Source organism: Salminus brasiliensis, chromosome 18, assembly GCF_030463535.1.
Source record: "Salminus brasiliensis chromosome 18, fSalBra1.hap2, whole genome shotgun sequence".
In the NCBI taxonomy this organism is placed as follows: domain Eukaryota; kingdom Metazoa; phylum Chordata; class Actinopteri; order Characiformes; family Bryconidae; genus Salminus; species Salminus brasiliensis.
The window spans coordinates 2,966,892-2,980,776 of NC_132895.1; the positions used below are offsets into that span (position 1 = coordinate 2,966,892).

At 39.7% G+C, this 13,885-nt stretch overlaps 2 protein-coding genes across 2 annotated transcripts in view; one reads left to right on the forward strand and one right to left on the reverse strand.

Moving 5' to 3' along the window:
• Positions 1–2,719, forward strand: part of cngk (cyclic nucleotide-gated potassium channel) — a 29,792-nt gene extending 27,073 nt beyond the window's left edge. Inside the window, exons 33-36 of the mRNA XM_072662477.1 lie at positions 79–305; positions 405–562; positions 927–1,030; positions 2,424–2,719. Of these exons, the coding sequence (XP_072518578.1) occupies positions 79–305; positions 405–562; positions 927–1,030; positions 2,424–2,719 (785 nt within the window). The remainder of the gene's footprint in view (positions 1–78; positions 306–404; positions 563–926; positions 1,031–2,423) is intronic.
• A 1,565-nt stretch (positions 2,720–4,284) lies between these two features.
• Positions 4,285–9,952, reverse strand: LOC140539719 (uncharacterized). The gene is made up of 5 exons (XM_072662478.1): positions 9,943–9,952; positions 9,296–9,313; positions 7,017–7,658; positions 5,888–6,107; positions 4,285–4,612 (listed from the first exon to the last, which is right to left on the reverse strand). The coding sequence occupies exons 1-5, from the start codon at positions 9,950–9,952 to the stop codon at positions 4,285–4,287; spliced, it is 1,218 nt and encodes a 405-aa protein (XP_072518579.1).
• Positions 9,953–13,885: the final 3,933 nt, after the last annotated feature.

Sequence of the window (13,885 nt, forward strand, 5' to 3'; positions counted from 1 at the left end):
ATCATTACATCTCAAAAACAATGCAACCTGGGTTTACATGTTCAGATAACTGACACATTTATATTTATATTTTTGCAGATATATATTTCTTCCCTGAGGTCTACAGATATGCTGTGTATTGGGCATTGGCAACTTACACCACAACAGGATATGGAGATATTAAGCCAATCACCTTTAGAGAAGTCATCTTTGCTATTTTTATAATGATTCTATTAAAAATTCATGTGAATTACAACATGGGACGCATCTCTTCCACACAAACAAACAACCAGTCAGCCCAGGTTGCCTTCGAGGAGAAGCTACAGGTAACTGCAAAAGCACAGTGTAACCTTATCTACCTGCTACTTATACAGCAACTGTAAAAACATTTTATCTACTCATTACATGTGCATGCTTAATTCCAGACCATCCAGGCCTACATGGTGGATCACAATATTCCATCTTCACTACAAAACCAGGTGATTCGGTTTTACAACTATAGATGGACGCATGCAAAAGGGATAGATTCAGAAACTTTGTTCAAGGACCTTCCCCACTGCATGAAAGCGGAGATATTTTCAAGGTACATTTGAATTACTATCTGATCTTTAGTTCTTTTAGATCTTTTTAGTTTTTTAAGTTAATAATTGCTTTGGAGATACATAATGTGATAAACTTTGTGTGTGCTTGGAGGAAGATTTAATATTTATTTATCTCTTTAATCACTTATATTTGGAAAGTAATGGCAAGGGGACTCTTCAATTGGGGAACTTACCCTGAATTGAATTGAATTCACATGAATTTTTAATAGAATCATTATAAAAAATAGCAAAGATGACTTCTCTAAAGGTGCTTGGCTTAATATCTCCATATCCTGTTGTGGTGTAAGTTGCCAATGCCCAGTACACAGCATATCTTGAGACTGTGTTGTTATGGTTCTAATTTAGAATCAGCATTGATCACCTCAAGAAACATCAGCTGTTCCGCCATCTGACAAGAGTCTTTCTATGGCATCTGTCAAGTAAAATGATTCTTAAAGGTTATGTCCCAGGTAAGAATACACACACATACATGTGGCACACATGAGGACTGAACAAGGTTGGACAAGTCAAATGTTGTGTAATGATCTGAGAACAAACTCAGAATTCAGAATAATGTTCTGTAAAACTCACAAATATTCACATATATAAGTACTGTACATGTGCAGCTAAAAATAATTTAATTCAGAGTTAATCCATTTTATTAGTATGCAAACAGATTATAATTATTTTAGCAGGGAGACCATTTAAAACATACTTCAGCTTTACCACACCGGTTTAGAGGAAGAGTTGCAGGGGGAGATCATAATCTCAGTTCCAAACTCAACAGCACAACATTTTTTATGTTTAAGGAACTAGCAGAAAGTATACATAAAACCGGTTTATTGAATGTTGTGGGCAGATAATTGTGGCCTTTTGTTTTAAGATGATCCACAGGTTAACAAAATTGTTGCATTAGATTTATTGCATTCTTGCATGTCAGCTAGAACTGCAGCCTAAGACCAAGGCTAAGCTTTTGTCCTCTAAAATAATGGGCGTTTATATTTCATTTTTTAGAATAGGACTCTCGGGAGCAAATAAACATGAACCTATTAGCACCATGCGTAATGCCAGGCGTAGGCTAGAGGCATATAAAGTGAAATTCTGTTCTCTGGAATGATGGAATTAATACTTTTGGGATGGAGATCATCCTGTCCTCACTAATGCTGTTGTCACAGAATACAGTCAAATCCTCACAGCAATGCTCCTCCAAAGTCTAGTAGATAGCCTTCTTTCCTGGACAGTAGAGACAGTTACTCCAACAGAAGCAGGATTAGCTCTTGATTTCTAACCCTTGATTTCAGAAGAAACAATGAATGAGTTCAGTGTAAATAAAATCATGGGTTGTTGTTAAGGCTTAAGTAATGGTCCACAATAATTGTTTGTGAAGTCTGAAATTATAGCAATAATAGAATATAATCATGTGTAATATAATATATAATATAATATATATAAAATATATAATATAATATAAAATATAATTCAGTGTTTTGCACACCCATTTCTTTCCAATAAATTATCTAACCGTTAAACTGTAATGACAGCTGCAGTGTTTATTGATGGGTCTATGATGTGTGTTAAGTATTGAACTGCATGCTATGTCAGATTTGAATAGCTAATTTACCCCAAAGGCAGTTAATTCAAACATCAGCAAATTAATTGAAAATTGAATGAATTGGCATTCATTTAATTTATCTTTGGGACTAAGGCAGTGAAGTCAAACTCTGTAGGCATGCGCATAGAGCCTTCAAAAAGTATTCAGTACTTCAAGTAGGCATTTTACACATTACTATATATGAATTATGATATCCCTTATATGGAGTCGGCTCCAGCATTTATCAGGCACTACTGACCTCTGTGTTTTAGGTCAGTACATCAACAGAAAAGGAGACAAGGGCAGCGGCATGCATTTAATATTACTTGGCACAGTTAAAGTGTGCTCATACCGATCTGGAAAAGAAGTCATTGAATACCATTCTGCTGGAACTTCTTTGGGTGTTCATCTGCTGCTGAAGCAAGGACTGTGCAGAGATACAGTCATTGCAAAAAACTATGTGGATGTTTTTTTCCTCTCCAGAGCAGCGTTTGATGAAATTGGCTCATACTATCCACAGGTCAGGAAGAAATTGATGAAGCGAAGTTCAGCTATTGTGGGTTTATAAATGATATAGTGAAATACTCTTAGTCATCCTTTTAGCTAATAGTCATTCCATTTTAATCTGTTCTACACTGATAGTAATCATTTAAATTTACAGTGCATTTTATGGATGAATACAATATTTTTTTTCTTCAGAAATTAATTACAACTGTTTTTGGTCTATAAACCAACACAAATATATGTACTTAATTGGGGAACAATAAGAGACCACCTCTGTTATGTTTAATATCTCTAATATTGATAACATTTTAAACATATAATTTAATAAGAATATGTTAAGGATTATTATAGAGCATATCCCCCCAAATAAATTCAGAACTTGAGTTTTATTGGTGTACTTTTTTATTTACAGGTTGACACGTCAGACACATTAGATCACATTATAAACAAAATCTTGTAGAGTTGGATGAACAGCCTCTTTACACTGATCACATTTCTTCTTATTGTTATTTTTTGTATGTAGACTGTAAAGTGTACCTTTCTAAAACAACATAGAGTTGTACTGAGTTAATTGTGTTTATATGTTTTAGTACTATTTAGCAATTAACAAATGCAGCTACAATTTGTTTACTATGTAGGATGACATGGCTCCACCATCATGCTCATCACCACACCAAAACTGTAAAGACAAAAGTTTCAAGTTTTTGAAGGTCTCAGCACTTTTACAATTAAACCACATAATATTACCTGACCTAAGCAACATGAATATACAGTACAGTGAATATCGTATTCAATCTTTAACACATTCTACACTTAAAATGTTACTTAAATATATATCCACAATGCTGCAAAATTCTAGCAGGTCTGGCTGATGCTGCCAACAACAGTGAAATACACAAATCCAATCGTTTTAGACATTGATACACGATATTGCCAAAAGCATTCGCTCGCCTGCCTTCGCACACATGGGAACTTGAGTGACATCCCATTTTTAATCCAAAAGGTTTAATATGATGTCGGGCCACCCTCTGCAGTTATAACAGCCGTAGCTCTTCTGGGATGGCATAGAGGTATAGTGAATACCTCTGGCAATATAATGTATATGCTTTATGGTCTATACCTAGAGCAAAGACAGTCACTATGCAATAGCTCATGAGGTCTCACCTTAGCATTGTTAGTTTGAACATCATTATAATATTAATACCTGGCACCCTTTTAATTTAGAATGTATTAAATATACAATTTTTAAAACCAACAGGTGCACTCTTTATACTGGTAACTGACTCTTAATATGTGAAAGTTAGTGAACACCCACCCTTACCTCTTTTCTGTCCATTGTATTCATTCAGAGGGTTTCTGTAATTTACTCTGGTTTTCTGATACTAGGAAAAAGTCATTAGAAATTTAGAAACAGTTGCAAAAATCTGGAATTGGAAAATCTGTACTTTATTATTATTAATAACACTGATGTATCTTTGATGAGGGAATAAAGCAGAATAATAACAAAAAACAGAGTAACATTTAATTGGTATATTGTAATTTTTAAAAAACTATTGTAATTGTAAAAACTAACAAGCTATCACACTATTGAAAATATCAAGCTACTCAGCCTTGTACATTTCTTTAAACCTACAGTCCGTAACCTGTAAAAATGTGTAATTGCATCGAGCATGTGAAGAAGTACTTACAGTTTGGAGGAATTAACTGTTTACTTCCACGCCGCACTGGTGTTGCTCCTCTGGCTTGTGGATCTTGCTCTTTGTTCTCAATCTCTGCCACTCTGTCCTCCACCTTTTGCTGTCTTGTTACCTCACTTACCTCAGTCTCACTACGTCTGAGATCCAACTCCGACATTAGTTCACTCTCTCTTAGTTTGGAATTATCCAGTTTCTTTTGTAGTTTACATTCATTCTCTCTGGAAGTCTCCAACTCCTTCCTCAGTTTACTCTCATCCCCCCTGGAAGTCTCCAACTCCTTGCTCAGTTTACTCTCATTCCCCCTGGAAGTCTCCAACTCCTTCATCAGTTTACTCTCATTCCCCCTGGAAGTCTCGAACTCCTTGCTCAGTTTCCTCTCATTCCCCCTGGAAGTCTCCAACTCCTTGCTCAGTTTCCTCTCATTCCCCCTGGAAGTCTCCAACTCCTTCATCAGTTTACTCTCATTCCCCCTGGAAGTCTCCAACTTCTTCATCAGTTTACTCTCATTCCCCCTGGAAGTCTCCAACTCCTTGCTCAGTTTACTCTCATTCCCCCTGGAAGTCTCCAACTCCTTGCTCAGTTTACTCTCATTCCCCCTGGAAGTCTCCAACTCCTTGCTCAGTTTACTCTCATTCCCCCTGAAAGTCTCCAACTCCTTCCTCAGTTTACTCTCATTCTCCCTGGAAGTCTCCAACTCCTTCCTCAGTTTACTCTCATTCCCCCTGGAAGTCTCCAACTCCTTGCTCAGTTTACTCTCATTCCCCCTGGAAGTCTCGAACTCCTTGCTCAGTTTACTTTCATTCCCCCTGGAAGTCTCCAACTCCTTCATCAGTTTACTCTCATTCCCCCTGGAAGTCTCCAACTCCTTCATCAGTTTACTCTCATTCCCCCTGGAAGTCTCCAACTCCTTGCTCAGTTTACTCTCATTCCCCCTGAAAGTCTCCAACTCCTTGCTCAGTTTACTCTCATTCCCCCTGAAAGTCTCCAACTCCTTCCTCAGTTTACTCTCATTCTCCCTGGAAGTCTCCAACTCCTTCCTCAGTTTACTCTCATTCCCCCTGGAAGTCTCCAACTCCTTGCTCAGTTTACTCTCATTCCCCCTGGAAGTCTCCAACTCCTTCATCAGTTTACTCTCATTCCCCCTGGAAGTCTCCAACTCCTTGCTCAGTTTACTCTCATTCCCCCTGAAAGTCTCCAACTCCTTCCTCAGTTTACTCTCATTCTCCCTGGAAGTCTCCAACTCCTTCCTCAGTTTACTCTCATTCCCCCTGGAAGTCTCCAACTCCTTGCTCAGTTTACTCTCATTCCCCCTGGAAGTCTCGAACTCCTTGCTCAGTTTACTTTCATTCCCCCTGGAAGTCTCCAACTCCTTCATCAGTTTACTCTCATTCCCCCTGGAAGTCTCCAACTCCTTCATCAGTTTACTCTCATTCCCCCTGGAAGTCTCCAACTCCTTGCTCAGTTTACTCTCATTCCCCCTGGAAGTCTCCAACTCCTTGCTCAGTTTACTCTCATTCCCCCTGGAAGTCTCCAACTCCTTGCTCAGTTTACTCTCATTCCCCCTGAAAGTCTCCAACTCCTTCCTCAGTTTACTCTCATTCTCCCTGGAAGTCTCCAACTCCTTCCTCAGTTTACTCTCATTCCCCCTGGAAGTCTCCAACTCCTTCCTCAGTTTACTCTCATTCCCCCTGGAAGTCTCCAACTCCTTCCTCAGTTTACTCTCATTCCCCCTGGAAGTCTCCAACTCCTTGCTCAGTTTACTCTCATTCCCCCTGGAAGTCTCGAACTCCTTGCTCAGTTTACTCTCATTCCCCCTGGAAGTCTCCAACTCCTTGCTCAGTTTACTTTCATTCCCCCTGGAAGTCTCCAACTCCTTCATCAGTTTACTCTCATTCCCCCTGGAAGTCTCCAACTCCTTCATCAGTTTACTCTCATTCCCCCTGGAAGTCTCCAACTCCTTGCTCAGTTTACTCTCATTCCCCCTGGAAGTCTCCAACTCCTTGCTCAGTTTACTCTCATTCCCCCTGAAAGTCTCCAACTCCTTCCTCAGTTTACTCTCATTCTCCCTGGAAGTCTCCAACTCCTTCCTCAGTTTACTCTCATTCCCCCTGGAAGTCTCCAACTCCTTGCTCAGTTTACTCTCATTCCCCCTGGAAGTCTCCAACTCCTTGCTCAGTTTACTCTCATTCCCCCTGGAAGTCTCCAACTCCTTCCTCAGTTTACTCTCATTCCCCCTGGAAGTCTCCAACTCCTTGCTCAGTTTACTCTCATTCCCCCTGGAAGTCTCCAACTCCTTCCTCAGTTTACTCTCATTCCCCCTGGAAGTCTCCAACTCCTTGCTCAGTTTACTCTCATTCCCCCTGGAAGTCTCCAACTCCTTCCTCAGTTTACTCTCATTCCCCCTGAAAGTCTCCAACTCCTTCATCAGTTTACTCTCATTCCCCCTGGAAGTCTCCAACTCCTTGCTCAGTTTACTCTCATTCCCCCTGGAAGTCTCCAACTCCTTGCTCAGTTTACTTTCATTCCCCCTGGAAGTCTCCAACTCCTTGCTCAGTTTACTCTCATTCCCCCTGGAAGTCTCCAACTCCTTGCTCAGTTTACTCTCATTCCCCCTGGAAGTCTCCAACTCCTTCCTCAGTTTACTGTCTTGCATTATTTGAAAATTTTCCCATGACTCAAAATTAATTTTCATGAAATGTTCATATGGTGATGGGATGAAAAACTTGCACGGTTTCTTATCTGTCATTTTCACAACTTTGCTGAACAGTTCCTGAACACTTTGATCAGTGTCCTGTAGGAAGTGGTATCTTCCTCCGCACTTCTTCACGTTAGAGTTCTTGGCAATCTGCAAATAGTTTTGCTCTGAGCCATTGATGAACAGCACTACACTGTAGTCTAAGGCTTCTTTCCCAAACTCCGATTTTATTGCTTTTAACAGATAGCGTTCTTTACCAGTGTCACAACCAACTTTAGTCACCAACAGAAAGGCATGAGGGCCAGGGAACACTAGGGATATAGATTCCTGCAGTTCACTCTTGATTCTTCTGAGTTTTCTGGAAAAAAAAAAAAGTGATGCCAGGTGTTCCATCCAATAAGAAGGACTGTTTACTACAGAGACACATTGTCCTTTAACACAGCCCTCTATCTTCTCACACCCTCTTTGAGTTTTTTCTTGTGTCTGCACCCTCCTGAATATAATGTTGCATGTCGCACGCTTAGCAGCTTCATCACCTCCCAAAAGAATTAATCTGCATTCTTGTCTAGGGTCAACTGATCTTCTGGTGTTGTATTGACGTGTATCTTCACCTGTTAAAGAGACACATTGGGTAAAGAACATGTCACCTCCAGCCTCATCTGTCTTACCTAATCACCATGTCTGCTTCTTCCAATGCTTCAGTAGATATTTATATAGACTTAACACTATATATACTTACACATAAGAACTATTATTTGCAATTACCAAAACAATTCTTTTATATCCGCACACCTGAGCAGTAGAACAGTCTGATGTGGTGGTACAGTGACTTTTTATCAATCATTTATAAATAGTTCTGACCAAAAGAGGATGGGTCCCCCTGTTGAGTCTTAGTTCCTCTCAAGGTTTCTTTCTCCAGTTTTTCCTTGCAACTGTTGGATTGCTTGGGGTCTTTATGCTTTTCTTTATGTTTAATGAAAGTGTACTAAGCGATACTTACACCATACTTACACTTAACACATAGTAGTTACTTTTCAAATTCTGGAACATTTCATTTTCTAATATGTCTGGAACTAGTGTGATGTGTACCGCTTACCGTGGTTAAGTCTGCAGAGTGCACATTTGATTTCTTTCCAAGATTGTTAAAAGCATCTCAAATAAATAAAAGAAATAGTATTTGGTGACAAACTATTGTGTGAAGATGATGACCCGCATGGAAAACATCAATAGTGTGTTTATTGCTTTTTTTAATTCTTATTTATATTGTGTGTATATAGTGTAAATTATTTATCTACATTTTTGTAACTGAGTGTCTTGCTATCCCTTTCTGCTGTCACACTGTGAATTTTCCCACTGCGGGACTAATAAAGGACTATCTTATCTTATCTTATCTTATCTTATTAGTCAGATAGGTACATATTATGCCTGAATACATTACACTAAATACTAAACAATGTGTCAAATATTCAGAACTTAGTAATTATTATTGTGGTCATTTAGAAGTCAAGTCAAGTCAGATTTATTTGTATAGCTTTTTACAACTGTTACAACGTCACAAAGCAGCTTTACATAATTAGTAATTAATAAAAGACAGAGACAAAGAAGAAATAACGTAAGACATGAAGGATCAAAGACCCCCAGTGAGCAAACCAACGGCGACAGTACAGTGTACAATGAATTTAATGTAGTTTTTGCATTCCTTATTTATATAAAAAAAATTCACCCAATCACCCAAATAATAATCACACTATTATATTTTAAAGCAATTTTTGAAATCTATAATTATTCTCAAAAGTACAACGAATTTGGAATCATAATTACGTGACTAGATCTCAGAGAAATTTAAGATTCTACTTACGTAATTCAGTTTCTTCATCTTCATCTGCATTAAAATAAATATACTGTTATTACGAGCACCAATTATTATTTCACCACACCAGGAGAATGTCACAGCTTTGCTTGTTCAAACGTAATCTTAACAGAAAAGTCATAAAAAGGAAAACTTAACATCATAAGAGTCAGCATTTAAGGAAGTTACAGAACAACTTTGAAGTGTGGGGATGGGTGTATCATGCTTTGGGGTTGTTTTGCCACCAGTGAAACTAGCAATATTGACTGAGTTTGGAATCAGCCCGTTCCATCACTAGTTTTGGTATTAGTCTTTCCTCCATTTTTTTGTGCTTCAAATACTTCAATAAAGGATACACTGACGAAACCAATTTGTTAACGTAAGATTAAAATAACTTACCATCATCGTTTAGTAAAACTGTGGGGACAAAAAAATAGACACATTTAGAAAATATTGGGAAAATCTGAAATTTCTGAAAATACAACTACTGTAGAGCTGCAAGAAATCATGTTAACTTAATATTAAACTTGACTGATTTCTCTGTTGTTCCTGGTTCAGCAGCTAAAAAGCTTGCCGCCATAAGTGATTCAGATTTATCATTTGACCAACATATAACTAATATTACTAGGACAGCCTGCAGGATAACGACTCAGTTCGACTCAGGAGTTACTGTGCAGGTGCTTTTGGTGGGCTGGGATGGAAGTGCAAGGACAAAGCACCCTGGTCTCATCCTCAGGGGGTCCTCCTGCTCACACCTGCTGAGCTCTGCATAAAAGCTCATTCCAAACAGCCACCCAACATTGCACCTTTATAGAGGGGCAACCAGTATGGTGACTTGTTTTCCCCTTCAAGAGTGAAAGTGGCTTTGTGTTTGTTATTGTTTTCTGTAATACTATCCTCCTTTGTTTGACGCCTTTATGGCATCTCCTTTGTTTGCTGTTCCCAACTTTGGGAAGTTAAACACAAAAGCATTCCTAAACAACTTGAGTATCCCCCCTCCTGAAGCACAGAAATGTGTAAAATGATCACAGAGAAATTTTACTTACGTAATTCCATTTCTTCATGTATTTCTGTATAAAAATAAAAAGACTGTGTTATTATGAGCATCAGTGATTTCTCAGCAAATGTCACAGCAATGCTTGTTTAAACATAATTTCAATGGAAGTCATTAAAAAACCTTTACCGTGACCTCATCATAAAAGTCAATATTTGAAGGAGACTACAGAACAACTAGAGAAGCCAGATGAGTTTAGAAAACAAGAGCTGTAAACTGACGAAATGAAACTGAAGTCTTAGGCTACGCTCAGCAAATGTATATTTGGAGAAAAATTAACTGCATTTAATGAAAAGATGCTTTGCCAAGTGTGAAACGTAGGGATGGGTGTATCATGCTTTGGGGTTGTTTTGCCACCAGTGGAACTAGCAATATTGACTTAGTTTGGAATCAGCCCGTTCCATCACTAGTGTTTGGTATTAGTCTCAGATCTCAGACACCTGTGCTAATTAGGGGAGCCCAATTTAAGGAAAACTACTTCCTACTAAGGACGCTCAAAGTAATTAAGCAGTCTCTCTGCAGCCGAACAGCAGACAAGATATGAAAACATTAGATATTTCACAGAAACTTAAGCGTGATCATCGTACTGTAAGGAGGCTTGTGGCTAATTCATACATAATGAGGAAGATTTCTGCCAAATAAATTCATCAGATTAAGAGAACCGCTGCTAAACCGGTATTTGAAACTGTTGGTGCCGCGAGGTGCAGGATCCTCCAGAGGCTTGCAGTCGTGCATAAGCCTGTTATTGGCCACCTCTAACCAGTGCTCAGGTCAAGTCAAGTGGGTTTTATTGTCATTTCAACTACATACAGAGTACACAACGTTCCTCCAGGACCATGGTGCAACACAGACACAGTGCATACAGAACACAAGTGCAACACAATACAAGTGCAGACAGACAACACAACGCAGTACAGACAGAGAATAATAAATAATTGCCGCTAGTGTGCAAATTCTGCAGTGTGTAATACATATTGAGTCTAGTGAGGTAGTAAAGTCATTAGTGCAAAATGCTTCCCCTGTTGAGTTGAGAAGTCTGATGGCTTGGGGGAAGAAGCTATTGCAGAGTCTGGTCGTGTTGGACCGGATGCTGCGGTACCTTCTTCCTGATGGCAGGAGGGAGAACAGTCTGTGTGAAGGGTGGGTGGAGTCATCCACAATGCTGGTTGCTTTGCAGATGCAGCAGGCAGTGTCCCCTTGGTGCTTCCTGTGCCCCTGGCACCAGGCTTCCCTGCCCACACCTCCTGCTCACGTAGGCCTTTGTGCTCGCCCACCGGCTGCTGCCATCATTGGTTAAACATTCTTCAGTTTGCAGAAGGTGCTCAGGTCTTGCTGAGTCTCTTTTGCCTGCTCTGTCAACAAGAGTATCCTATTTGCCCTGTTTCTTGCCTCAGACTTCGGTGCCCTGCGCTTCCCTGCCACATGGTGTGATGACATTGGCCTCAGTGTCCCCTGCTACCATGGCGAACCCTACGCCTGGCATCTGCGGCCCGCTCATTGGATTTCCTCGCCTCTCTCCTCTTTCCTACTGGTCTTTCTCTTCCTCCTGTCTCTGTCCCTTCTCGGCCTGTCCTTTCTCTCACTCTCCCCTTTCCTTCTTCCTTCCCTGTCCTTGTTTTTTCATCCCAACCCCACCCTTCTCGGCCATTTCCATCCTGGCCACTGGTATTCTGCCCTCTACTCTTCCAGCAGGTGCTACCATAGATCAGCCTCCAGTCCTGGTTCCCCAAGCGCCCAACGTCGCCTTCAAATCACCTCTACGCCAGCGGATCCACCGAAGTGTGGATGTGGACACCTCTACAGATGCCCTCTGCTTAATGCCCAACTGACGTTAGGGATGCATCTCTAATTCTTCAGGCCTCCAAACCATTATGCATTGACTGAATCTGATCGCAGAGAACTTAACAGTCCGATGGAACTCATCGTAGTGTGGCAGTACTCAAGTCCGGTCTCTAAGCCATAATTGAGCGGTCTTGGTCTCGCCTCGGTCCTGACCTCATCTGGTCTCGGGTTGAGGTGGACTCGGAAATTATTGTCAAGAGTCCAGTGCATCTGTCTGAGGTAACAGTACTTAGAAACTGAACCTTTGTCTATTGTTACTGAATAATAGGCGTAATAAAATGTTTAAGGGTGCGCAAAATAATGTGCTGGACAGCTTAACTCTCTACTGACTCCAGTATTTTTGGTAGTGAACACACTGCACGTTGCTTACAGTGTGAACCATCACTGGTGTGCCATGTTGGGGGGTATTGTTGCAGTGAGTGGTGCAGTAAAAGAAGTAGAATCATGAACAAAAAAAAAATCACCTATGAAATGAAGAAAATAAAAAATATAGAGAATGGACTACAGAACAGTCCAGAAATAGACCTCCAAACTGGTGCTTGTTGCGTGTGTTTCTTATACCAAGAATGCGCAGAACAGATAAATCTTGCAAGAACGAACTTGCAAGAACACAACAGTGGCGGACCCCTATTCAGATGTGCTGTGTATTCCTATTACACAACACAAACTGTTGTGCTGCACTCCATTTACATTGGAAGTCGGAGCTGTAACGAATCAAATCAAAATCCCCCACTATAACTCAGGTTAGTGTTGTTAGCGATACCAGTTGATATTATGTGTTATACAGTATGTTTTGCATCCAAACGTCATGAAAACACACAATGTTTGGATGCAGTAATAAAGAATGTGCTCTGGTCTCAGACTAGGACTTGGCCATTAACTACAACAGTAATTCACGGCTTATTTCTTGTCCTGATAATATAGTGTAAATCGTAGGCCTTTACAGACCCGGGTGTGTTCCTTTCTAAACTCTTTTCTAAATAAAAAAAATGAATGCACATAAACACATTGTTGTGTGCCACAACAAAGAATCTGAACGTTTTAATGAATACATTTCAGTTTTGGATTTCTAATAGATTTTCAAAACTGCCATAAAATATACTTTCACTAAAAATGGTCCTCAAATCTCCTCAAAATCAAACACAGTAAATTAAAAAGGGCAGCAGATAAATGCTGCATGCTTTCCGAGGTGAAGCACAGGGTATATGTTTCTAATAATATTACTGTAATAATTATACCAAATACTGGAACCTTGATTTTATGGTGTAAAACATTTATCTAAAGAAATAACTCTGAAATGACGGCTGATCCCAGTTTTTAAAGAACTGTTTAGTTACTTAACCCTAATGCTCTTTCTGTTTTACTGTCCTACTGCTGCCAAAAAAACATTTACTAAAACCATAAAGTATTGAAGCACACAGTCTAGCTGCTGATGGGATGTTGCTTACCTTTCATTCGTCTTCGCCTCATTGTCACAAATAAGCAGAAAATAAACTCCTAATAATTACTGCAGACTCCCAAAGTTTGCAGTAGGCAAATCAAAGCAGGTCAGGTAACTGCTCCAACCAATGGCGTCTAACTTCTAACTTTCACATTCCATAAGTTTTACTTTCAGCAGTGAAATAAATGCTCACTTGTGCTCCATTATCCCGGTAACTTCAGCCGCTAGAGGGCGACGTTAATCAACCCATTAAACCCCAAAGGCCCTTAATTCCTCATCTGTGCATACTGTTTCATGACAGTTATTGGATACTTTATTGTAGCTAAATAATTTATAATACTTACTGAATAAAATGCTTTTTACAATGCTGTAAAAAGTATTCCCAAGAAGCTGAAGGATCAACTGAAGCTTTTTACTCCAGTAAAAGTGTAAAAGTACTGGTTTCAGAACGACTTCAAGTAGAAAAGTAAAAGTAATGGAAGGAAAACAAAGGCTGAAAGCTTAGGCCTCACCACAGGGGTCTATAGTGCACTACCCCCCCCCCCTCCCCAAAACCCCATTTCTCTAAAAGTCATAATGAGGAGAATGATCTATTAAAATGTTGATGTTAAAAATGTTGGGCTGCACTAGGCTCCTGTTTCAGCTGCAGATC